The following is a 25,003-nucleotide window of genomic DNA, read 5'->3' as shown; positions in this document are numbered from 1 at the left end:
CTGCTTTTTAATTTCTCTAATTTTGAAGAATTTGAAAAAGGGATATCCTTAATTTTTTTTTCTTCTCTCTTATTTCTCCCCTTTTTATCTCTTTCTTCTTATCTCTTTTCTTACTCCTTGATTTTTGCTCTACTTCATATATGAATCCCCTTCTACCAAGTCTCTGGTTTTTTTGTATTAAAATACTTACTTGTAAGATATTGAAATTTATCAATACATTTTATTCGTTTTCCGATTCAAAGAAAGATTCATCCTATGCGATTTCTATAAAATAATAATCATTTAGCCGTTGATGCTTACTCATCGCCATTACCAACAGTTTACTCATCTTTAGATAAATAAGGCTTAGAATCAAAACTAGAATCAATCACATATGTATACCTCAAAAGTTGTGTTTTTTTCCCAATATATTTCTTTTAACAAAAGATCTTTGCCATATCACAAAGAAAATGTGTTTTATAAATGAAGAAACGAAAATGTGTTTTATAAGAGATGGAAATGAAAATGTGTTTTATAAGAGATGGAAATGAACGACGTCACGTCGAATGATGAGAAGCCATTTCAATAAAGCCAATGCTTTCGAATTAAAATTATTTGTAAGTGATCAGCAGTTTTTTTTATTGCCATTTCTATTTCTTTACATCCATTCCAGTCATATCAATTCTATTGCTTGTAAACTGAATGATAATCAGTGTGCAGGAAAATTTAAAGCAGAATGGAAAACTTATCTTAGTTTGCAATATCTTTCCAACTATTAAAATCACTGTAGCCGTCTTTTTAGGTGCTATTATAGTGTTCACCCTTATCTGGGGAGGTGAAATTTGAGCACTTAACTGGGGAGGTGCGGTCTACGAGACAGCATTTCATTTACACTCAAATTAAATTTTCTAATGAATGTATTAGTATGAAAAACTGCCAATATATTTTGCAGATATTTTTCTTCATATATAGATATGTTTCAGAAATGTTTCAAAATATATTATCCTTGAAAAAAGTAAATGCATTGGAACATACATTTTCCTATCAAATTACTTGTTACAATAAATACTATTCTTGAAAAGACATATTACTTTTTACTTTTTAAATCATATTTATTTTTACAGTATATGAAAGTATATAGAAGAAAATATAATGTAAAATTCAACAATTATATGAAAAATAAAAAATAAAAATTGACAATGGCTAAAATTGGCACTTTTTTTATCGGCTTGTGTGACTTTTATAGCACAGTTTCCTAGAGCATTTTAAACATACAGGTTAAGAACTAGTATAAAAATCAACCTATAAACTCTGTATATATATCTCTTGGTATATTAATATATTATAAATTTTCAAAATACATTGTCACTAGAAAAATTAATTATGTTTGAACATACATATCAGAATCAGTAGAATACGAACTTTCATCGAAAAAATCTTCTGTACAATTATCCTTATCACTAAAATCTCTTTCTGCTTCTTTTAAAAATGTCTGGAGCACTGCTTCATAATAGGATCAGTAAATTGGATGATATTTCGGGGCTCAAGTTTTAGCGCCATCTGCTAAGCCTTGTTTATCACTGAGACGCTAACAAGGAGAGGCGGTCTTAGAAACCGCGCTCGAATAAATAACTGAATTATTTTAAAAAGCATCCACTGAAATCGGTTGGAAAAGTGCATTTGTATTGAAGGTCATAAAACTGGAAGCTATAGGGTCAATCCATTCAATTGAGCTAAAAATAGAAGAGGGGTGACCGAAAATCCATCGCTTCGGTCTCACAGACCGCACGTCCCAAGTTAAGGAAAATAGTGTTAAACAAAAGTAAACAATTCTTGTGTTTTAATATTCTTTATAAAATTAAGGAAAAGCCAATAAAATGTTAAAAAAAATGAACAAGGATTACAGAATCAAGCTGATGCTACAATAGAACATGGATTAATAAATCCAAAGAATGACTGATATGGAGGATCTTTTGAAATGAATTTAGTAAATACAAAAAAATAAAATTGAAATCTCCTATCGCAAATTTTAAGTTATCATATGAGAATATTATAATTTTTCTAGTCATTGTACGTCTTATTTAATTCGAGTCATTAAGCAGTCAACTAGTTCATTTAGCTATCATATTACGCATGCTTCGACATTTAAAAAAACAAATGTGTTTTTTTTTTCTAAATTTCCAAATGGTTTAAGCTAAAAAATTTTTTTTTTTCTCAGGGCTTTTTTTTGTTGTTGTTTTTTGTGAAAATCCGATTTAAACTGATATGGAATGATTATGAGACCATTGTGTTATTGTATTGCGCAATCGGTAATCTTTTAAAAAACAATGATTTTTTTTAGGTTTCTAGGTTTCTAAAAACCTAGAGTTGTTTTTTTTTTTATCTCAAAATCTTTCGAGCTCCAAAAATGTTTTTTTTTTTTTGCCAGTTAGAAAAATTGAAATGAAAGTTTACACCTTTCGATACCTCCTCTTGTTGTTTCATGTTCATTCGCGTTTTCTTCTTTGTGCTTCTTCGGTCGAAGCGATAAATCTCCAATTTTCTGCCCGTTCATTTTGTGGCTTCAAAAACCTCAAACCAAAACAACATCATGTTCTCACATGATAATAAATATATAAAAATAAAGAGGGTGCCTTGTATTAGAGAGGTGAATGGAATACTAATTCACAACAGCGCAACATCATTTGAAGTCTTAAACATTATAACAAGTGCAATGGCAAGTAGAAAGTTACATAATCAGCAAATAAATGAAGTACTGAAATTATGTGTTCAAAGGAGTTACTGATCACCCTTATACAGGTTTTCCGATATGTAATTTGCCACTGCAAACTTGCTCTCGATTAACACTTCTTTGCACATTTGACAGATGGATCCATAGTTTAAACTAATTTTATTTGTGAGTAACGGTCCTAATTGATGATGCCCTTTTTTCTTTGGTATTCCAAATTCCATTGAGTAAATGATTTGCTTCTGTGTGAATTCCCTATCCTTAATGAATGTTAAGAATTATTCAGTCTATCATAGCTCTGTGCTTAAAGAAATAAGTACTATCGGAATACGTAATGACTATTTTTATTTTCTAAAGTATAAAGATGTTTATAGTAATATACGTAACAATTCCGATAAAACATTGCATAATTCTTCAATTTCTTAAAAGCAGTCTTAATATAAGTAAAAGCAAGCTACTCAAATCGAGTAATCTCATTTTTCAAGATACATGGTATTTCTAAATTGCTTCTGTCATTAAGGAAGAAGCAAGAGCAATGCTTCCGAATTAGTTCCATCAAGACATTTGGATCCCTTTCAAAATTCTAATCTAATCTAATCAAATCTACAAACAATTCTTCATTAAGGAAATTTCTAAGTTTTAGTTTAACAAAAATATTAAAAGTGCTTAGGCAAAGAAACTATACGCTTAAGAACACAAAAAAATCGAATTATTTTTACACTTTTCCTTTCAAACTTGATTATCTCTTCCGCTCCAAAAAAGAATACGTTAATGATGAAATGTAATGATATTTAATCACTCGGGAACGTAATTTTCTAGGAATAACAAAAAGGTGCCTCAGGTGAAAAAAAGGAAGGAAAGAACGATATTGATGTTTAGAATGAAACTGGATTTGTGAGATCAACCATATTGGCGAAGCCATTTAAGCATCGGAAACCGATTCTATCTTTGTTTAGCGAACAAAGAAAAACCGGCCGGGAATTTTTCTTCGTTGTATTTTCGACAAAAGAAAAATAACCGATAGCATTTGTTAATTCTTTGATACTATCATTTAAAAATGTACTATAAAGTGTGAATATTAAATGCAGATAGATGCTAATTTGAGCAAAAGAGCTAATTCAATTAGAGTTATCATTTGATGAATAAATACATATTTTGTAATCAATGACAGAACTTAGTAATGGAATTATAAGATATGATAACGATATGAAATTTGGAAGTTATTCAAATAAATAAAATAAATTAAATTTTATTGCAAATCTGAGTTTATTTTATCCGACAGATTAAGAATAATTCATTTATTGGAACATTTTAAAGTTTTTAGTTCAAAAAATGAATAATTCTAATCTGTAATGGATTAGTGAAGAATTTTTTTGAAATATTTAATACTGGGCGAAATAAATTCTAACATAACGAAGCAATTTTTAAAAATAAATTTAAGAATAGATCCAACATATAATAAAATATTTTTAAAATAGGAATTATGAAAATTTAATATTTTCATGATTAGTAGGATTTCATATGTACGATATATATATATAAGTGTGTGTGTGTGTGTGTGTGTGTGGTTGTGTGTGTGTGTTTACTCTTTATTACATAGCATAATCTATTCCATAAAATATATATATATATATATATATATATATATATATATATATATATATATATATATATATATATATATATATATATATATGTGTGTGTGTGTGTGTGTGTGTGTGTGTGTGTGTGTGTGTGTGTTACATATAAGAAATGTGCTGCATTCAAAAGTATTGTCAATATCACACAGAGCTGTAGAAATTGAATCGCCATTGACATGTCCGAAGATGTTGAAAAATATTTCTAAAAATGATTTCCATTAATCGAAATAGGTAAATTTACGAAATGCATATAGATCCTACAGGTATTCCTAAATTCACCCACTAGATTTAAAACAGTTGGCATCATTGATGCAATAAATATTGCAAAATTTAAAATATTTCTCAAGCATTTTAAAGCCCCAAAATAACCAAGTGTAGGCGTATTAGATTTTCAGCATTGTTAATGACGATGCCTTAGATCCAAACTTTCTATAGAACCCTAAATTAAGATAAAATAAGAAAAAGCAGAATATAAAGTTTTTCTTTATATGGGGTTGATAGATCACATTCCTTAATTCACTCATTTTTGTCCTAATGATTTATTTAACCCATGGCGAATATCAGGAATAAGAGAATATTGACCTATTGCGCTAGAAAATGACATTTGAATGTATAAGTATTGTTGGACTTGTTGCTAACTTAGAATATTTTTTGTTTCCCAGAAACATTTATTTTATCATTTTACATCCATAATAAGCATGAGTCATGAATTTCTTATAAGATTCCCGGAAATCTCAGACTGAATGTTTAATACCTAAGGGTATTGTGGAGGATGCATTCGAGAAGCTTCTAACTTTAATCTTTTTTATAACCATTTTATCTTTATTCGTCTTTAAACATTATACCCATTTCAGAATTTTATATATCCGGCAGAGAAATATTCTCTTTCATAAAGTGACAGTAATATTCTTTAGAAGCAGAAACGTATTGTTCAAATTTTCATAATATTGTACTGTGTTTGAGACATTGAGTAACATCGTATCGAAAATGTACCAACTAAAATAACATATTTTAGTTGCACAGAATATAGAAAAGGTCTCTCACTGCATATTTAATCATTCTCTTGAGAGTAAATCAAGAGAATGATTAAATATGCTGCTTTTGAAATTCATATTGTGATGGGAAATAAATAAATGAAGATCTGAAATTTCGATACGGCTCATAGATATACTTAGGGATAAATATTGTTTTACCTTAGAAACTAATTAATAAAAACAAACAATATACAAAACAACATTCCCATAATTTGATTTTCTTTGATTTCGAAATTCCTCTTAACCCATCTAATTCTTATATTTTTGAGGAGGGGGGAGGTACTCCAGTTTTTATCATGCTTTCAAAGAAAGAAAATTTGCCTTGCCAAACGTTTCTTTACTGGGCACTTTCCGCTTCCGATGGCCGTAAAAAATCACCAAAGTGTTGACATTTAATTTTTTGTTGGCGATTTGGCGAAAATAATTTAATTGTCGGCAATGGCCTTCGGAATATAATGGTACTTTTCGGTTTTCGAGGGCAGTAAAAATATCGCCAAACTATAGGCGAATTTTTTACGATTTTTTTGTTGACGATTTGGCTAAAATTATTTCACTGTCGCCAACGGCCATCGGAAAAGGAAAAGTACCCTTTATTTATACTTATTTCTATTAATTCAATTAAATAGGAATTCGGAAGGAAAATATCTTTATTAATTTGAACATAACAGATATATAATACCAATTCCTGAAAGAAGTGAACGCTTGGGAAAATCTGAGTAAGACTTACAGACTAAATGAAGCGATAGGCATGTCATGAAATATTAGAAACAATTTATAAGATGAGATTGCGACTACTCTATTCTTCAAAAAAGAAATTTATATGAATTTGTATGCATCGTCAAAAAAAAAACTTGAATTTTTTTCCTTGTATACTTTAATTTTAGATGTATAAAATGAATGCTCACTTTCAATGCTATTACTACTTCGATTTAAAAAAAAAATCCAATTCATTAAATAAATAATGAAATTTTATCTTTGAATATAATAAGAAGTTAATATAGAATGTTAAATCAATTTCTGAAAAATATATGACATATGGAATTCACTAAGAATTATTTTCATTTATTTTCGCGCATTTTGGTGCATTGCTTTTTATTACGAATAAAAATTTGTATTATTTTTCTTGGTTTCCCCTAACGTTATTATTTATAATTTTAATGACTGCAAATGTGTTAACCTACCTATTTCTTTTTTTTTCATTTACAGATCAGTAATTATCAATAATAATATATGTCAAATTATAATTCTACAAATTAATAAATGACAAGCTAGAATATAATTATAATCGGTACATAATCATATTACTTATATTATTTTTCAAGTGCTAAAAGAATATTTTGAATAGAAAATAAAAATTAAAAAATACTATATTTACTAAATGAATTGTTTAATGCCATAAAATAAAATATAATTTTTCCAAAGCTATTCGAGAAATTTGAAGAAATAAATAATTAGGGAGTATCATATTAAATACGATTGAAAATCTGATTAAGAAAATTGGCCTTTAGAATAAATTTAGGAAAAAAATAATAATATTTATTTCACTAATGTTTCAACTATACGATATTAACATGAAGTTAAATATTATTCTCTGTATTAATACTATAATACTATCATTTTCTCTCTCAATTAAATTTAATCCTACCGATTGTTTAATGAATGATCCCTAAAGATATATATGCAGTTAAACGTTCACTTATTAATTATTAAATCATAAAAAGTTTGTACAAATACAGACAAGAAGCATTTAAAAAGACGGCCAACTGGTTTTTTAATAGTTAATTGAATAAGTGAATAATTAAGTGTTTAAATACTTCGGGAATAAAACTATGTAAATAACTTTTATAAGTAGCCGTCTACATATTAAATATTCATTATTTTTTCGTCATAAATTCATTCCTTAACTAAATATCAATTTTAAAATTTCTAGAGATATGATTTTTTTTAATTATAAGTAATTATAATGATTTTTTTTATCCAGTTAAATAATAATTTTGCTCTAAATGTACTAACTGAAAATGATAACCATAATTGATTATGCTGGAAATGCGAATTATAATTACTCTAATAAAAAAAAATGCTGTTTTGTTCTTGAGAGGTTTCAAAACTTGTTTTCGAATACTAGTATTTTTTTTTCATTCTGTGTATCATGAATGATAGTAGCACTGTAATTAAAAATAGCTTTCTACAATGAAATATTTAAATAGTGTTTAAAGTATTTTAAAATCATGTAAACTTAATTAAACAAAATGTCTTCATTAAATAATGCTTTTTTAAAATTTAATTTCTGTTAAACAAATTATTTTTTAATGAAATTTATAAATATACTTTGGTTTTGCAAAAGTTGTTATTGGTTGAAATTATAAAAATTCTAAGTGCATTATTATAAATTTTGTAAATGTTATAGACAGGAAATTATGGAAAAATGTCTCGAATTTCATTAAAAATTTCATTTTCATTGTGACCCCTATCATAAAAACCTAAGATTTGAGTCTTTTTTCTTTGAGTTCATTTGAACTAAAATTTAATAAAAAAGGTATAAAGAAAATATAGTAAACGTAGATATTGTTAGAAAAAAAATCATACAAAAAGAAGAAAATAAAATATTAGAGGATAAAACCTCATCAATGTGTTAAAAACCTTTTCTTCCACGGGATACGATTTTCTACTTGCTAACTAATCATGCAAGTGTCTTTATTTAATATATAAAAAGGAATTTTTGTTTGTTTGCATTTGCAATAAAACTTTGTCAATTTACTGCTTGCACTTGCGTGAGGGTTATAGGCATACTACAATTATTACTAATTATTTTGAACAAAATAAAATTTGCAAACAAATTGTTTCATACCTTTCCACGATTAAACTTTATTTTAAAATTGACAATCGAAAAACGAAGAATAAACGGTAAACGGCACATGTCATTCGGAGTTAATTGCACATACATCAAGCAAAATAAAATTGTTATCATTGATGCCAATCAATGTAAGTGAAATGAAATCGAAAACGTTTAGTACAAGCGATATTTTTTTTTCCTTCTTTTCGTTAATGAGTAGTCATCTCCGCAAAATACTGTCATTCAGAGTGCACAATATTTTGGCTGTGAGGAACCGTACATATTATTCAGAGTTTATCTCACATATACACATGATAATTATTATTATTGATGCCAATCAAAGTAAGTTATATATAATGGAAATTTTCCAGTGTAAACAGTAATTTTTCCATATATTCATTGAATTAAAGAACGATATTTCGGTTACGCATGCGTATATTGTGTTAATTGCTTCATCAAAAAATATGCCTTCAAAACCTTTGTCACTTAGTAGATCTATCAACGCAGTATGTAGAAATTAGCAAATTCGGGCTTCTGAAACAAACGCGGATCGACAAGTGAGAAATAAAGCAGATCGCTTACGAATTGAAAATTGACATGCTTCAGAATCGCAAGATCAACATACGGCAAGAATCGATAAACAACGTTTATATGCTACCTGAACCCGGGAGCCAGAATCAAAAGATCAATATGCGGTAAGAAGAGAGACATCTATTCTTAATGAAAAGATGTGTTCATTCCACGCATTCCCATTATTCCCACGAACATGTCTTCTAATCTCAAACGATAGCATTGCCACATTCGACTTGCATTCTCGATGGTCATCAACATGGCGTAAGGTCAATCACTTCAAGTGTGCGGACTGAATCTAGAGATTCATGTTTTTCATATATGTTGGATGCTCATGAGTTGGACACCGGAGAAATTTATTTGTTTTTGCTAAAGACGGAAAAAGAAAAAATATTGTCTGCCCTGAAGCATTTGGATAATAAAATAAAAAAGGTAGAAAAATATTATTTATATTTCTCCTTTATATATCATTCAATATCAATGAATATCATTGTCAACCAGAAAATAAATATAATTCTTTCTATCATTTCTAATTAAACAAGATAGCTATTTCAAATTTCAAACGACGTTTCCAAAATTGTTTCTTCGGTGACAGCAACGCGCCAAGTACGAGCTAGTAGTATGTATATGATTTTATGTGTAAAGAAAAAGTATTGCAAGTGTGAAAGATAAAAAAACAAAAACAAAAAAAACTAACATACTTCAGACGGGATTTAACTATTTTACTGCTGAAAATATTCAATGTATAATTGCAGAACAGAATTGTTAATTATTTACATTTTATCTGAAATTCACTTCAAAATGCAAAACAATTTATCACTACAAAATGCAAAAACAAAAACAAAAACAAAAAAAAAACGCAAAAAATGTCACTAGGCTCTTAAGGATCTGACAGTTTGCGATTTTATTGTCAAAGAATCTGAGTTCCTGGGGAGGGGGGGGGGGAAGCGATCTAGCTAACAGAGAGAGGCCTATTTTAAGGACTACTTCATATGTTGTATGCATAACAAATATTATATTCATTTTCAATATAACATTTGTTACTGAGCGGATAATATTATTGAAACAAACTAGATCTACTTCAGAAGGACTTGCTGGGTACCTGAGACAATCAATAATAAGCACATACTCTTATGCTCTCTATCTCTCTCTCTCTCTCTCTCATACACACACACGCACGCACATACACACTTTGTTCGCACTTAATTAATTAATACCCTTCTTAAACTGATGTGAGAAGAAAATGTTGTCTTTAGCTTTGGAAAACGTTTGAATCGAGATCTCATAATGTGCAACATGTAGGGGATAATTATACGGGGTAATTTTATCTTCAATTTATTTCCACGCTATTTTATTTCTTTTTCTAAATTATACTAAATGATCACTTTGTTGCTTACTTATATATCTTTGTAAAGAAATATAAGTAAGGTTTATCACGAAAAACATAGGTATAAACAGATGTTTTGTTCCATCGTTTCCTTTTCTTTTTATATGATATTTTTATTTATTCGACATTTACAATCTCTCTTTAATCTCAGATTTCTTCCAATTCTCCTGTCGCACTTTTTCCATCAAATTGAATATTGAAGCATATTGTGAATGAATTCTGAGCCTAATCTAGATTTCTCTGCTAAGATTAATAAGTCTCTACTAGATTAGAAAGTCTAGATTATATTTAAATTTTCGATGGCCTACATAGCCATTCGAGGATTATAGTATTTAATTGATATTTTAAAAGCCGTATTAATCCAGTAATAGTGAACAACAACTTCGATCGAAGTCTCTATGTTTACCAGATTAGTACTTGATAACTGAAGTTAAGAAAATTTCGCTGAAGCAGCATTACTGTTTTTAAATTAGCACTGGAGAATGAAAACTTGTTCACAGCTTTGTATACCATATTTTGTGATATGAAAGAAAAGTAAAGAAAGAAACTGGGGCAGCATCTTTTACTTGATTAGTTGCTAAACTACATTTCTTAAATGCCAAGAAATTTATAAATTTTGCCATTGGATCAGAGTCAATATTTATTGTGAATTGACATAATTTTATCAAAATATGAGATAATATTTGCGTCGTTTAACTACAACACAAATAATATCCATTTACTGTTGTGTCTAGATTGTATCAGATACATTTTGTTCTCGCTATTCAAATTTATTAAGTCTTTATTGGACCTCGTAATTTTAAACCGCAGTCTGATGACGAGAATGATATTTAAATCGGTGCTCTCTCTTTAAGTTTCCTTGCTACATTAATCGGTAGATATATGATTTTAATGAATTTAAAGCTAACTAGATACGTTTACATGGGAGTTTTTCTATAAAATTAGGTTGTTAAGTTAGAGCTCTTTGACTCTGAAATTTTGGCCTTTAAAATTGGTCTCACTAATGTTCTAAGTTGTTGCACAGAAAATAAAAAGAAAGCAAGTAAAATATTTTGTACATATATTTTTAAATCAATAACGAAATTTGCTAAATAGAATCAATAAGAATCATCTTGCACATGTTAATTAAATTTAATAAACACATATGCAATGGTTAGTAAAACACAATAAATCACAAGAAAGCAATAATCCAAATATTAGCAATATTTTATTAAATAATTTATAATAATTTCGATGATTTTTATGCACCAATTTTAGGCAAATGGATTACTAGGAATATGATGACGGTTGCGTTTATTTATAAAACCAGTATAACTTATGCTATAATATTAAGCACTGTTAAAATTATGTATGGTAAATTTGTCTAAGACATAAGAGTGTTTTTTTTATCTAATACTTCTAGAAGAACATTATGAAGAACATCATTATTTGAGAAATTCACGATTCTATCGTCGGTCTCTTTCACACCATTTGCATCGCATCGTTCCATTTGAATTGCTACTAACTTCAATTTAGAACTTTATTTCCTAATGACCATTGCCACCTGAAATATGGTCCACTTAAGGGGCCTCCGGACCTACCCCTTCTGCACGCATCACAGACGCTACTCGCTGTCTCCTAGATAGGGAAAAGTGTTTTGACTCCTCTTCCCTCAAGTCGTAAATCAAAACCCGAGAGTTTGGAGGACGCTCAGATGCTCTATAGCGCCATAAATTTCAAAGCTTCAGTTGAAAACTTCCAATATTTCTGGACTCCCGATAGTTTCTGCTTGGACTAAATTGAGGGCAGTGTAAAAGGGAGTTAACGTTGCGTTTCGGTTCCGCTTGCAGAGCATGCAATCCCAGCAGATAGGCCATTTAAAGAAAGGGTAGATAGGCGATGGAATGCATTTTTACAAGAAACTAATTAGATTATTTGCTGGGATGGATGAAAAACTGTCTCAGTAAAATTTCTAAGTTCATCCCTTAAGGTTCATTTAGTAATTGAAAAAGGCGGTTTTGTCGTTAGAGGATCGAAAGGCGTATCTTTAAGGTTAAATCAGTTGCTTCATGATCCAGAATACATGAGAAAAAGATTGAAAGATGGGTTTATCATCAAAGATGGCTTGTTAATGCAGCTTTCTATCAAGCAATTTCGAAACTTAAATCTCATTTATTTTTAATGCGAATTATATTTTGAGGTATTTAAATGTTTTAAATCCTTTTGTAATACATTATCGTCCAAAAATATAATGAAAATTTATAAGCTTTATATTAATTTTATTTTGAATTTCGAAGTAATTCCTCTTATTTTTTTTATTTCAATTGCATTGGAAGGTTAATATTTATTTTCATTTATTCATAGAAAGGAGAAAAAAAATGGCGCCTTTTTATTATTCAGTGAAAGATAAGACTTCATTTAAATTTATGCATAATATATTTATACAATTAATTTTTCACTTAAGTAAATTACAAAAGAATGTAATACTACGTATATTTTTATTTGCATCTGTGAAGGTTTTTCAATTCTTGCATAATTCTGCTGATAATTTACAAATGATCTCCATTCTCAATGCAAAAATATTCTTTATTTATATAAATCTAAAATGAAGGCTATGCCATTATGTTATTGACGCATAAACTGGAATAACTGGCAACCGCTGTGGCCCAATCGGCAGAGCATCTCGTTTAAGATTAGTTGGTCCATGGGCCGAAACCTTGCCACTGTGTTTAATTCAAAGACTAGAATTCTTTTATTTAAATTGTTATCTATTGCTAAATTTTCTTAAATACTCTAATTGGGCTGTTCTCGAACATTCTATATATGTATAAAAGCGTAATCCCATCAGTGGTGGATAAGTTCTTAGTCTCATATTGTTGTGTTGATTCTTTCTAATAAATGTAATTATTTCTTTAAATCAAAGGCATTCGTCTTTAAATCTAGATGTCAATATTAATAGGTAATTTATTAGGATTCTAAAAATATTTTGTTACCCAAATTTACTCATTAATTTTAAAATAAAAAGTATAATGGTTGGAAACTGTTCATAATCCCCGCTCATTAAAATATCAGTACTTATGAATCAAAGAGAAATTATCATGCGTCGTTTGATAATTTCGATACTGAAGTCAAATTAAAGCATTATGAAAAAGACGCTGAATTACGAGACTATTTAAAACGTTTTACTATGTAGTGCTGCTGTTTGTATTGAGACTCTTTTAACTTTTACAGAATTTGCTAAATCACTATAGAGCAATATCAGCCCAGGAAATGGCAACAGTCAATTCCCTGTTAATAAACGGTGATGTTTCGGAGCCGGGCAGACTTTCCCCTTCATCACTGAAATAATATGATGGCTCACATGGACCCTGACCCATAAGCAAAGGACCACCAAATATTCAATCTTGGACCGTGTGATCAAGATTTTTTACCTCATTTCATGACCCAATGATGGAGTTCTTTAGACTACAAAAGCTAAAATACATAGTGTAACAGGGAATTTAAATGATAATTCCACGGCTATTATAATAAATTTATTTTATGATTCATCTATATATATATATATATATATATATATATATATATATATATATATATATATATATATATATATATATATATATATATATATATATATATATATGCGATGATCTTCAGTTGCGTTACGCAGCTATTTCCATGGGGTTTCTCTTTCATTACTACTTACAATTTATGCCAAATGTATGTGCTTTTTGTATATAGATTTTCAGCTTAGCATGTTTTTTTAATCATCAGTCCACTCGTGAAAAGTCAAGAAGATTACAGATTCCACAGATAATCTGAACCGGTGTTTCTTTGGAGATAATATGAACCTTCAATCATGTCATAGTCCACATGATTCCATTGTCTTGCTTTCTTACATAAAGACAATTTGCATTATTCAATGCGTCTTGGATAATGCTAAATTGAAAAACACAAATTCATGATTATTAAAGAATGTTGAATTATTTTATTTTAAAGATTAATTTCATAAAATCTGAAATATCGATTGTATTGAGAAGATCTAAGTAATATGCATATGGAATTATTATTAAAATAGCTTATTTTTTAATAAATAATCTTTTTTTTTCCTTACAGGAAAAAATAAATTTTACTTACATGAAATTTTTTTAGAGTAAAAAAATGCATATTGCGTGTTTTGTTATCTTTTCATTCAAATAATAAATTTAAATTCAAATTAAATTATATTGCAACAATTAAAAATAAAATAAATATATACTAAAATAAACCAAATTCAAGGAATCGACCAGATGCATTTTTCAAAGTCTTTTCAAATTCTTTCAGACATTTAAGGTACATTTTCAACTTATTTACTTAAGGTATTATCCGATGCATTGACTAAGCTTGCATTATACATTGGAAATTAATATATGCTTGTTAATGCAAGTAAAAGAAAATTCAGCAATGCTTTCAAATAACAGCTAAAATAAATATGCAAATATTTACAAGATACTATCACGAGAAAACTAAATTGAGTTAGGAGTAAAAATAAGACTCGGTGCTCGTTTTCAAAAATCCATTTCAAAATTATATAAAAGTCTAGACATTATATAAAATGAATATATAAACTAATGCATACGATTTAGCTACTTCAAACGATGCGTACTTCTTTTTTTTGAATTTCTCAAAATATAATAAGATATTGGAACTCATTAGTGCAAAATTTAATTTTGTTTCGTTGGTGCTAAAATATTTATAGTTTCAAACTAAATAATTTTGATTTTATTAATCGGAATAATGTAACTTATTATCTTCAGATTAAATATCATCATCAAACAAATATTCTGATTTTACGTTTTGATTATTTTTATACCGTACAAACATGATGATGACTTTTCAGTTGTTCGTGTAAAAACATGCATGGTTCATTATATTATGACTGTTTTGGAAATCTTTCCAAGATGTAATATTGTGTTTCTAATAGATTGTTTTACACTAATCTTATACATATTTTGAAAAACTATCCATGATATAATATTGTCTCATATATATATTTACACGAAGTCGGTTTTAGTTTGTCATTTACTTAGGGCAGAAATAACTTTTGAGCTGTTGCAAATAATACTACTGAATTTTTTATAGAAAAGGATGCTTAAAAAGAATGTAAAGGATGATATTACCAAGGTAAGAATTGTCAGAATAAAATGTAACAACATAGCATAATCAAAAGAAAAGAAGTTCACATGAGCACACCCAAAACTCTTCTAATTAGTTTTCCACCAATGCTCTAAAAGTCTGCCAACGAATTTTGAATATCAATACATCTTCCAGACAAATAGTAGTAAATAGTAAACTTTTCTACCGATAAGGCTATGGTTGTTATTTGAATTTGATCGTAATTAAAAGACACTGTGAAAGCATGTGACAGTTAAAAAAATTCCCTCTTGTTCATTTTTTTTATCTCAACATCTAGTAAGGCACTAATAAGTTATCTCAATTTATCCTTTTATTTGAATTTCTTCAGTTAAAAGTTGTCTCAATTTTAATTAATTAAAGTTCTCTGAATAAAAGAACAGTACTAATTCGAAACATATTTAATCTTTCTCAATGCCACTCATAAGGACTGAAGTGTTGATCAATTTGATGATTGCACACGATCAATTCATCGGACTTTACTTGCTTCATTTTTTTAGATGGCGATTAAGATGCTTTATTTTGAGCATGATCGGACAATATGGGGAAGGAATAATTCAGATGAAGGTTTCCAAAAGGGAAAAATATACCGATCTCATAAACCAAAACTGGTGTCTTCTAAGCTCGGAATTGCTGACAATGAATGAACCATATATCATGTCATGAAAGACAATTTCCTATATATATATATATATATATATATATATATATATATATATATATATATATATATATATATATATATATATATATATATATATATATATATATATATATATATATATATATATATATATTTATATATATACCTGCGATCTTCGGTCTGTATTAAAGAAAATACTCACAATACCATAAAATTATACTGTTAAGATCATTTAGTGTCATCAAGTGTTCATGACATTTCGGCAAACTATTAAATGTCCATTTTCCTACTTTATGTATTCTGCATTGTGGTGGATATAAAAAATTCTTAACTTTTTCTGCAATGCAATTCCGATCATCATTGAATTTTGCGCGCTAATAACATGTTCCTCTCTCATCGATTTCCTTTCGAACTTCCATCATTTTTGTGTAGCTCTCGTTGCCTAGCATTGTCCGAATGCATTTTTCGGCTTATCTTTCTTCCTAATTTTTTGTTATTGTCTTATGATATATAAATATAATATTAAGAGAAGTTTTAACCCCCACCGCACTCACCCATTTTGAGGTAGGCAAATTCATTAGATAAAAGGTCGACTCCTTCAAAAGACAACTTCTATAATGTAAATTTTAAGAAATTAAGGAGTGATATTAATTCTACAAAGTTTTTCTAATTTTCTTTTGGTTTAAAATCAAATTTTTCTTTATGTTCTTTTAGTTTTTTTTTCTATATTTGAACAAATTTTCTTATATTAGAAGCGACATATATGCAACAATCTTGAAGTAGCAGCACTCTATACGCTTAAAACAGAAGTTCAAATATCCTTTAATCTTTCATTAAGATTCTGAAAAGACTGTAGCAATTAGAAAAATATAGATTTATTGAAATTGCGCCAACTGCTCACACAATCTTAATTTGTTTTCCATAAATTGGAATGAACATATTCAGTTAGAATTTAAACTGAGAAAATTCTTAAAAATTCAACATCATCCTACACGTTCATCATAACCTGCACAATTCATGCAAATAATTAAGATTATTGTTTAGAAAGTATTACGTGAATCAAAAATTAACAGTATAATTTAATACAGAACAATATTTACCCTCAAACACGCTCAAGTATTGGTGATATTAATTTTGTTTTAATTAAGAGATAATCTTTGCGAATTCTTATTTGTATGAACGATATTTTAAATTTGTGTAATACAAAATTTTGGAAGCAAGAGGACATTATTTTTTATATCGAAAATAGTTCATTATTCGGCATTTCTATTTATATATTATTATTTTTAATTTGGATGAATTAAACGAGAACTACAGAGATACGTTAACTTTAATGATATAGGTATGACAAATAGATAAAAGAAATATGTGAGTGTTAAAGAAAGTGCGCAAAGGATGTGATTTATTTTATTATTATTATTATTATTATTATTTTTAGTTTTTCTAGGTATTGAATGTCCTTCTCCACAGGCGGAATTAGATTCTTTTAATAAAGGTTCATATTTCCACGGATATTTCTTTTCCAAAATGCTTTCTGACTATTTGCTTAGTAATTAATGAGGAAACTAAGGCGAATGAAAAATAATCTTAAGAAACCGTGTAATCTCTGTTTCGTGGAAATATTTACTTAGAAGATTTTATTTTACTCATTTTAGATTTTTTTCCAAATTCAGATTATATTTGAGATGTTTATTAAATTATAGATTATATTTGCAATTACTTGAAATAAAATTCACTCTGTGTCTGCTCCTCAAATGAGTGTATGCAATTATGAAATGGTTTCTTATTCATTTCCAGCATGTCGCACGTACAAATCACTGAGCAAATTTTTAAAAGATTTTTTAAAAGATATTCATTTTTTTTTCAATAAAATGTTTTATCCACTTAAACTAAATATATACAAAAAATATAAAAACCTAATAAGCAAAAAAAAAAAAAAAAACCACTAAAGAAGGAATTTCCATTATCAACAGGTAGTGTTTGCGGATATCATTACAGTATAACTTAGAATCACGAGGCTTTTTAAGGAAGGTTTAGATTTCAGTGTCGATGTGTTCCTGATTCCAAACCTAATTTTATCAATATTTCACCGCATGTGTAATATTTGTACATTTTGAATATCTCGACAAAGTTTAAAATTGAATGAATCATTGATGTGATTCGAATATTCAAAATTTGTTTAGTTGCTTTAATCTCCGGTTTCAAATCAACAATAATTATCGTGGGAGGGCCCGTAAGGTTCAGCAATAGTCGGATGATAAGAAGGATACCAGAGCTGGCATCCCTTCTCCAAATATCCTCTCCATACCTGCAGAAGGACATTTAATCCCAATGCATTTCACCTCCCCCGCTTATACGGTGGTTCCTCAGCCTAAGAGGTTCTCAGATCTATTGTTATCCGATCCAGAAACCGAGATTTTATTATTAGGCCTTTGCGTCCTATTGGTTTTTTTAAATAAGGAGGTTTAATTTGAGGTTTCATTCAGCTCGTTGGCAGTGACTTTTCTCTCGAACAGACCACATAAATGATTCTTTAAGAATCCTTGTCCCAAAAAGGGACATTAATACAGCTAAAGAAATCAATTTATATGACAGGGTTAGTCCTCCCTTGCTAACCACAGATGGCATCGCATTCCCGTTGTCTTAAAAGTTATGCAGAAAAGATTTCTTATTTGCTTAGCTGTCAAGAAAAGTAGATGTTCACGTGGAGTGTGAGCGATCAGTAGCTCGGGAGGGAAAGCAGAACAAATTTATTTTAACAATTATGCTGAAACCTAGCGAGAAAGCGAAATACTTTTATTGTCTTCTAGATATATTCATAACCATGATATGGAATTGCTTATCTGAAAGTTGTATAAAAATAAGGAGAGCGAATGGGAATAAATGGATTATTAACCAAGAAAATTGTTTCCTGATTTTTCGTGAGTAGAATCTTCTGTTTTTTGCAGAAAGGAGGGCATGGTATATGCTTACGAACATTGCTGAAATACTCTTTTGGGAAATGACCTTTATATTCGACAATATAAATTATTAAATGGTAATTCTCATTCATTAAGCCTGAAAATTAAAATTTAATTCAATGTTGTTCCATTCCATTCTTTCCTCATTATTTTCTATGGATTACACAATTCCATGTGTTTCATAAGAATTAAAAATATGTATTGTTCAGAAGAAATTTCTTTTTATTACCAATATTTGATACACTTATATATTTAAATCAATATCATTATAGTTAACATTCTAATAATGAATGTGTGGTATTTTCAAAATCTTAATCAGCAGAATTTTGTGAAATGAAATGTATTTTCATTATATAGATATTATCTGTTTATCGAATGCATTCAGTTATTGATATTTTCTAAATGTTTTGGAATTTTTCCGCATGTCTTCATTTTTTCATGATCTCAGACATTTTTATACACAATATAATGGACAATATCTGATTAACAAATGCTCGCTTTATTTCCTTTGAAATATAATTGAGATTTAATGTGCAATGTAACCTTAATTAAATTAGCTAAATTTAAAAGTTCACAGAAAATACTTAAATAGTCTTTAAAATTTCTTAAGATTTATCTCTCTCTTCTTTTGAAAAGATACGTAGACAGAAAGACAAAGCAAATATGATTGAGGATTATAGAAAACAAAGATAGATAAGGTTCTCAAAGAATTTCTAATTCAAGGAATTCAGTGAATTTCTGGATGAATCTTTGATAAATGATCTTCTCTAAGATTATGCAACATAGTTTAAATACGATTGGAATCTTGAAGAATTATTTATTAAAATAACTAAATACGAAATTTACAACATATGTGCCGGCGTCCTGGCATAGGGGTAGCGCGTCTTCCCCGTGATCAGGGCGTCCCGGGTTCGAGTCCCGGTTTGGGCATGGTTGTTCTTCTGTTGTTCTATCTGTGAGATGTGTGAATGTGCCCTCCTGTAAAACGGGGCTGTGCAAGCGAATGAGTGATGCGTGAGTAGCAAAGTCGTACTCTTGGCCCTAGTTGGCGCTGCTATAAAAAATAAGAGACGTCCCCCTCAGGCTTAAATCGCTGCCTTCGTAACAGCGGGCTTGTCAGTGGCAAGTGCCATAAGAAACAAACAACATATGTTATATCTGTTTTAGCTTGTGTTATGTCATATTATGCAATTACTGAAATGTATTTCACGATCTGACGTATATTTATTCAACTAAGTGTTATTATTGATTAAATTATATCTTGATAATGTCAAATTCTGATATGTTTGAAATATATATATATATATATATCATTATTCCACATGTATTCTTTTATTGTATACATGAATCTTTCTAATGGAGACTAGGTCCAAGAAGTTATAGATTTAGATTAACGAACACCTCCCATAATGAGTGATTCGGATTACGAACAAAACAAATTGGAAGAAAGCGATTCGCTTAATGATTGACGTTTGACATAAAATTAATAACGAACGTGGTGATATCACATGCTATATTAATCCTATTAGTCTGTTGAGTACTTGTTTGAAGAGACATATCTACATGGAAAAATGTTTGCCTATTTAACGTTGTCAAACGCGATTCCGAGGTATTTCAGCAAGTACCTGTGGATTTTTAATCGACGAGATTGTGTCTATGAATATTATGATGCTAAAGCTGTATGGCAACGACATAGATGAGCTGGTGGATGAACGTAGCTACAGAAGAACTTATCGAGCTGCCTTCTGAGTCACAGCAAAAAGTTGAGGAGAAAATTTGGTTAGGAGAGGAAGAAAGAATAAACGCAGCAAAGCATCAACTTTCCAGTGAAATAAGGGATTTGCTAAAAGCATGGAGAAATATTGCATCTTATGTTGAAAAATATCAACCTGATAAGACAATAGCTATGCGCACTGCAAATTCGTTTAACCTTCATGCTGTTTCATTTTCGCCAAATTTTGCACTGCAGCCAAACACAAATATCCTTAGATAATTTTTTATAAACAAATGATTGCATTTTAAATAAAGAATTTCTATTATTATAAATTTGTCTCTGTATTTTTTTTTTCAGAATGGTATGAAATTCTCCTATTTTACTTAGATTTCTATAAGAAAATAATATTTTGCTAAACGGGTACTTCGCATAACGGATAAAATTAGAAACGAATTACGTTGTTTAAGCGAGACGCCACTCTATCTATCTGATAAATTTTGTAGTACAATAATTTCATTTTTTAAATTCATTTTGGAGAATGTACTTATATTAAGAAGAAATTTCCAAGAATGGAAGTAAATCTAGAGATTAAATATGTGATGGAACTATGATAACGATTTGTATTCCAAGGAAATGGCTGCAAATTAGACAAACAGAAATATTTTTTAAAAAAAATGCCAGAATAGCAGAAACATTTGTGCAATTACAAAATAAGTATCATTAAAAGCAAATTTTTTAAAAATCATTGAAAAGGGGCAAAATATTATGGTACACCACAGTAATATTTTCAGAAGTTATCTCTGGAAAGCATCGAAACTCAGTTCAATTTTTAATCAGTTTAAATTTTAAAATTTTTTTGAAAATATCGTCCCGAGAAACTGTTAGAAAATGATACAGAATAGGGCTATTTTGTTTTTGTGATTTTGATTTAAATTAAAAGGAAAAATGTCATTTTCTTCAAAGAGTGTTCCAAAAAAGCTACAACTAAACAAAAATCATTGCCTAAATTATTTAAAATTCTCAAATGCAACAACTAATACTATTGTTGACATTATTGCAAACTGTAATGAAAGCATAATTTACTTCAAATCAAGCAAATCTATTAATAACTAGAAATATAAATAAATTTGATATAGCAAGAAAATATGTTCCATACATAATATTTCAATAATTTTCACTAATTTTAAGGAGCTACAAAGTATTCTACAATTTAAAAGAATGCAAATGATATATGATATTTTACAAAATATTAAATCTTTGTGACATTTCAAAATTCGTTAAAAAATTATTGAATTGAGGTGAATTGAATGTCTGTGTGGGTTTCATATCGAAATTTTTTTTTTCTTCTGAATATAATTTTTGTCAATCTTTATTCGTTATTTAAACTGAATTCTATACAAATAATTTTGAAAAGCATATAATAATTGACTGGTAGAATCTACCTACGTTATAAATAATAAAGAATCTATAAGATGTTCTATCTAATAATCAGACAATAGATAATAATTAAATTTCCAAAAATAGACAAATGATTCCAAATGGAAAAAATACCAGGAAGAAATAGGACTCAAACCATTTTTTAATATTATTTAATTCAATAAATACTGGTGGAAAAAGTTTACAAAATCTTAACTTCTTTCACAATCCTTCGGGCTTACCCTATTAGTCATATTTGTTAAAATAAGCTTGACACATTCTAAATATTCTAACAAAAAAACATCGGCGTTTATTGTAATGAAATTATCCCCGTTATCAAGTCTTCATTATTTTGGGCCAATTTGTGACCGCTTCGGGGAAGCGGAAACCATTGCTTTCTGGACATCGTTATTGAAATGGTTTAAATTGTCTCAAAATGCGTCTATAGTTACACATTTTTTAATACGTTCATTTTGTTACTTTTTTTGGGGGGGGGAACTTATCAAGAAATTTGAATGCAAATTTAAATAATTCAAAAATTTCCCCATTTAAATAATTGATATTAGAAGTTCGTAAATTAATTGTTTGATATATTGTATTTGAATACTTAACAATAAGAACGGTATAATTATTATTTAAATGAAAGGTATGAAAATAAATTGTAAAAAAAGAAAGTCAAGAAATTCAACAGTTACTTGAATATTATATTTAAATGTTTCAATAATGTATGGTTTTCTTAAGAATTAAGAATTTATCAAGTAACAAAATGAATTACTTTCAAAGTGATAATTATAATTGGAAATATAGAAAGGATATCGAGACAAAAATAATCAATGGAATACAATTAATTTTACGTATAAAGAAACTCAATTATTTAGAGTTTAAACATTTAAATGAATTATGGCTTCCGATTCATTTTTCCAAAACTGTAATTTTTTTAAGAATTTAAGTTCAATTTTAGCCTTAATTCACTTGGACTAAATTATAAATCTTTAATGTCACATATTTTCACTGGATAATGGTAATGCGTACGGAAGAACACAATAAGTAAATTAAAAACAGTATTTTTCTTTAGATGTGAGTTGGTATCAGCAGGTATAAAACATAGTAATGATGAACCACATATTAAAAACTAACTTAATTAATATGTGCCGAAAGTATGGCTTGAATGAAAAAAACTGAATAGCAAAAATTAAAAATATAGTGAATAAGTAATAAATCTTTGCCAAACTCTTAATCCTGGCAAAAAATTCAAAGTTCGAATGGAAGAATTCTATAATTTAAAAAAAAATTCCTTAACTTCCATTTATCATTAATAATTTTTGAGAAAATATTCTGATATAGTTTAAAAATATAATGTTTAGATTTTACTATTCCTTATAATTTATTTAAAAAATTATCACTTTCGATTTATAATTTAAATTTCCAATTTATATTCAAAAATTATCTGCTGAAAACATATTTTATTCCATTTGTTGAGAACATAGATAGATTGAAGTATTGAAGTTAATAGGCAACACTAAATATAGAACCATCTTCTATTTCAAGAATTTTACTTTTCTTTTGAAGAATAAGTTAAATTGAGCATACATTCCTGAGTTACGTTGATTGACATATTGATATGGTTTATACGATCTAAATGGATAAAATTAAAAGAATAATATTTCTAGAGTGTATTATTCTTTTCTGTAACTTTGAGTTTAGAAGCATTAACTGGAAATTCTGAAACTTTTCACCACACCGTTGATATAAATGGGATGGTGTGAGTAAAAAAATACTGGGATATATCTTTATTAAATTCAAATGTAGGAAAAGACCTGTAATAATATAATCATTGCTTACAGTAATATTTTAGAATATCAAGATAAAACTTTTAAATGGTGGAGAATTTAATCCAATGCGTTTTTTTCTTAGTTTAATTTTGTAATTACAATATTCATTGCATCATATTTTATTCGTGCACCACTCCTCCAAAGGCAATCTGAAATATTTTATCATTGATAAGAATTATTAATAAAGAATTAAAAAGTTTTTTTTAGTTATTGGTTTTTAATTAAAATATATTTATCTATATTTTTATGAAAATTTATGAAATAAAAAAAAAATAATCTCATAAAAGCTTGGACTTGAGGAAGTATTTTTTCAAATTCCAAACATGATTTTTTGATTATATCAAATCAAAGAAACTCTTATCTTGAAATTCCTAGCGATAACCAGCTGATAAAAAGGACAATAATTATCTTCAGCATATTTTTCGCAGAATTCTGAAATATTTTTTATTAGAATATTAATGAATAAATTCTTTTTATGATTTCGCATTCACACATTTTCAAATCTGATTTCATATCGCAAGTATTACAAACGATAAAAGAAACGGAAATAAGGAACTGAAATTATATTTTATACTTTCTGATCATCATCATTCATTCAATGCACTTAATCTCCTACCTTGACCGTTGGTAGCTTGCAGGACACTGAACAGGACCATCAGAAACCAACACGTGCTAATCACCATCATGTGCAGACGACCGGCAAATCCTTTACTTAAATTCACAAGAAAAATAACAACAGGTGATCACACAATCGATGAATACCATAGTTTTATCTGCCCTACAAAAGTTTGCAAGTTTTTGTTTTTTGCACCGAAGTTCTTGTTTGAAATCAGAAAATTGCTGAGAAAACGCAACTCTAGCACAGATCTTCCCGTTTGCGACTGTTTATGCCTCGATTTCTGGCGGTGAAATGACGAAGCGAACCGGACTGGATAAGCGACGGTACAGGACGGTTTGGCGGAGAGGCAGGAAAACATCCTTCCGCGCCAAATCGCCAATGATGGTAAATCAAAATTCGCGGTTCAAGTTGCGGAGTCCATACTCCCAGATTTGCAATCGCGAAAGAAGCAGCACCGAAGCAGTCAGTGATTCTGGAAATTTTAACGTGTGATATTT

The 25,003-nt window shown here is 28.7% G+C and overlaps 1 protein-coding gene across 1 annotated transcript in view; it reads right to left on the bottom strand.

Moving 5' to 3' along the window:
- Nucleotides 1-24,736, bottom strand: part of LOC129967938 (alkaline phosphatase-like) — a 176,870-nt gene extending 152,134 nt beyond the window's left edge. Inside the window, exon 1 of the mRNA XM_056081923.1 lies at nucleotides 24,504-24,736. Coding sequence (XP_055937898.1) covers nucleotides 24,504-24,573 — 70 coding nt within the window. The 5' untranslated portion in view covers nucleotides 24,574-24,736. The remainder of the gene's footprint in view (nucleotides 1-24,503) is intronic.
- Nucleotides 24,737-25,003: the final 267 nt, after the last annotated feature.

The sequence above is a fragment of the Argiope bruennichi genome, chromosome 1 (assembly GCF_947563725.1).
Source record: "Argiope bruennichi chromosome 1, qqArgBrue1.1, whole genome shotgun sequence".
Taxonomy (NCBI): Eukaryota; Metazoa; Arthropoda; class Arachnida; order Araneae; family Araneidae; genus Argiope; species Argiope bruennichi.
The sequence above is the reverse complement of the archived record's forward strand: the minus strand, read 5'-3'. Positions and strand labels throughout refer to the sequence as shown.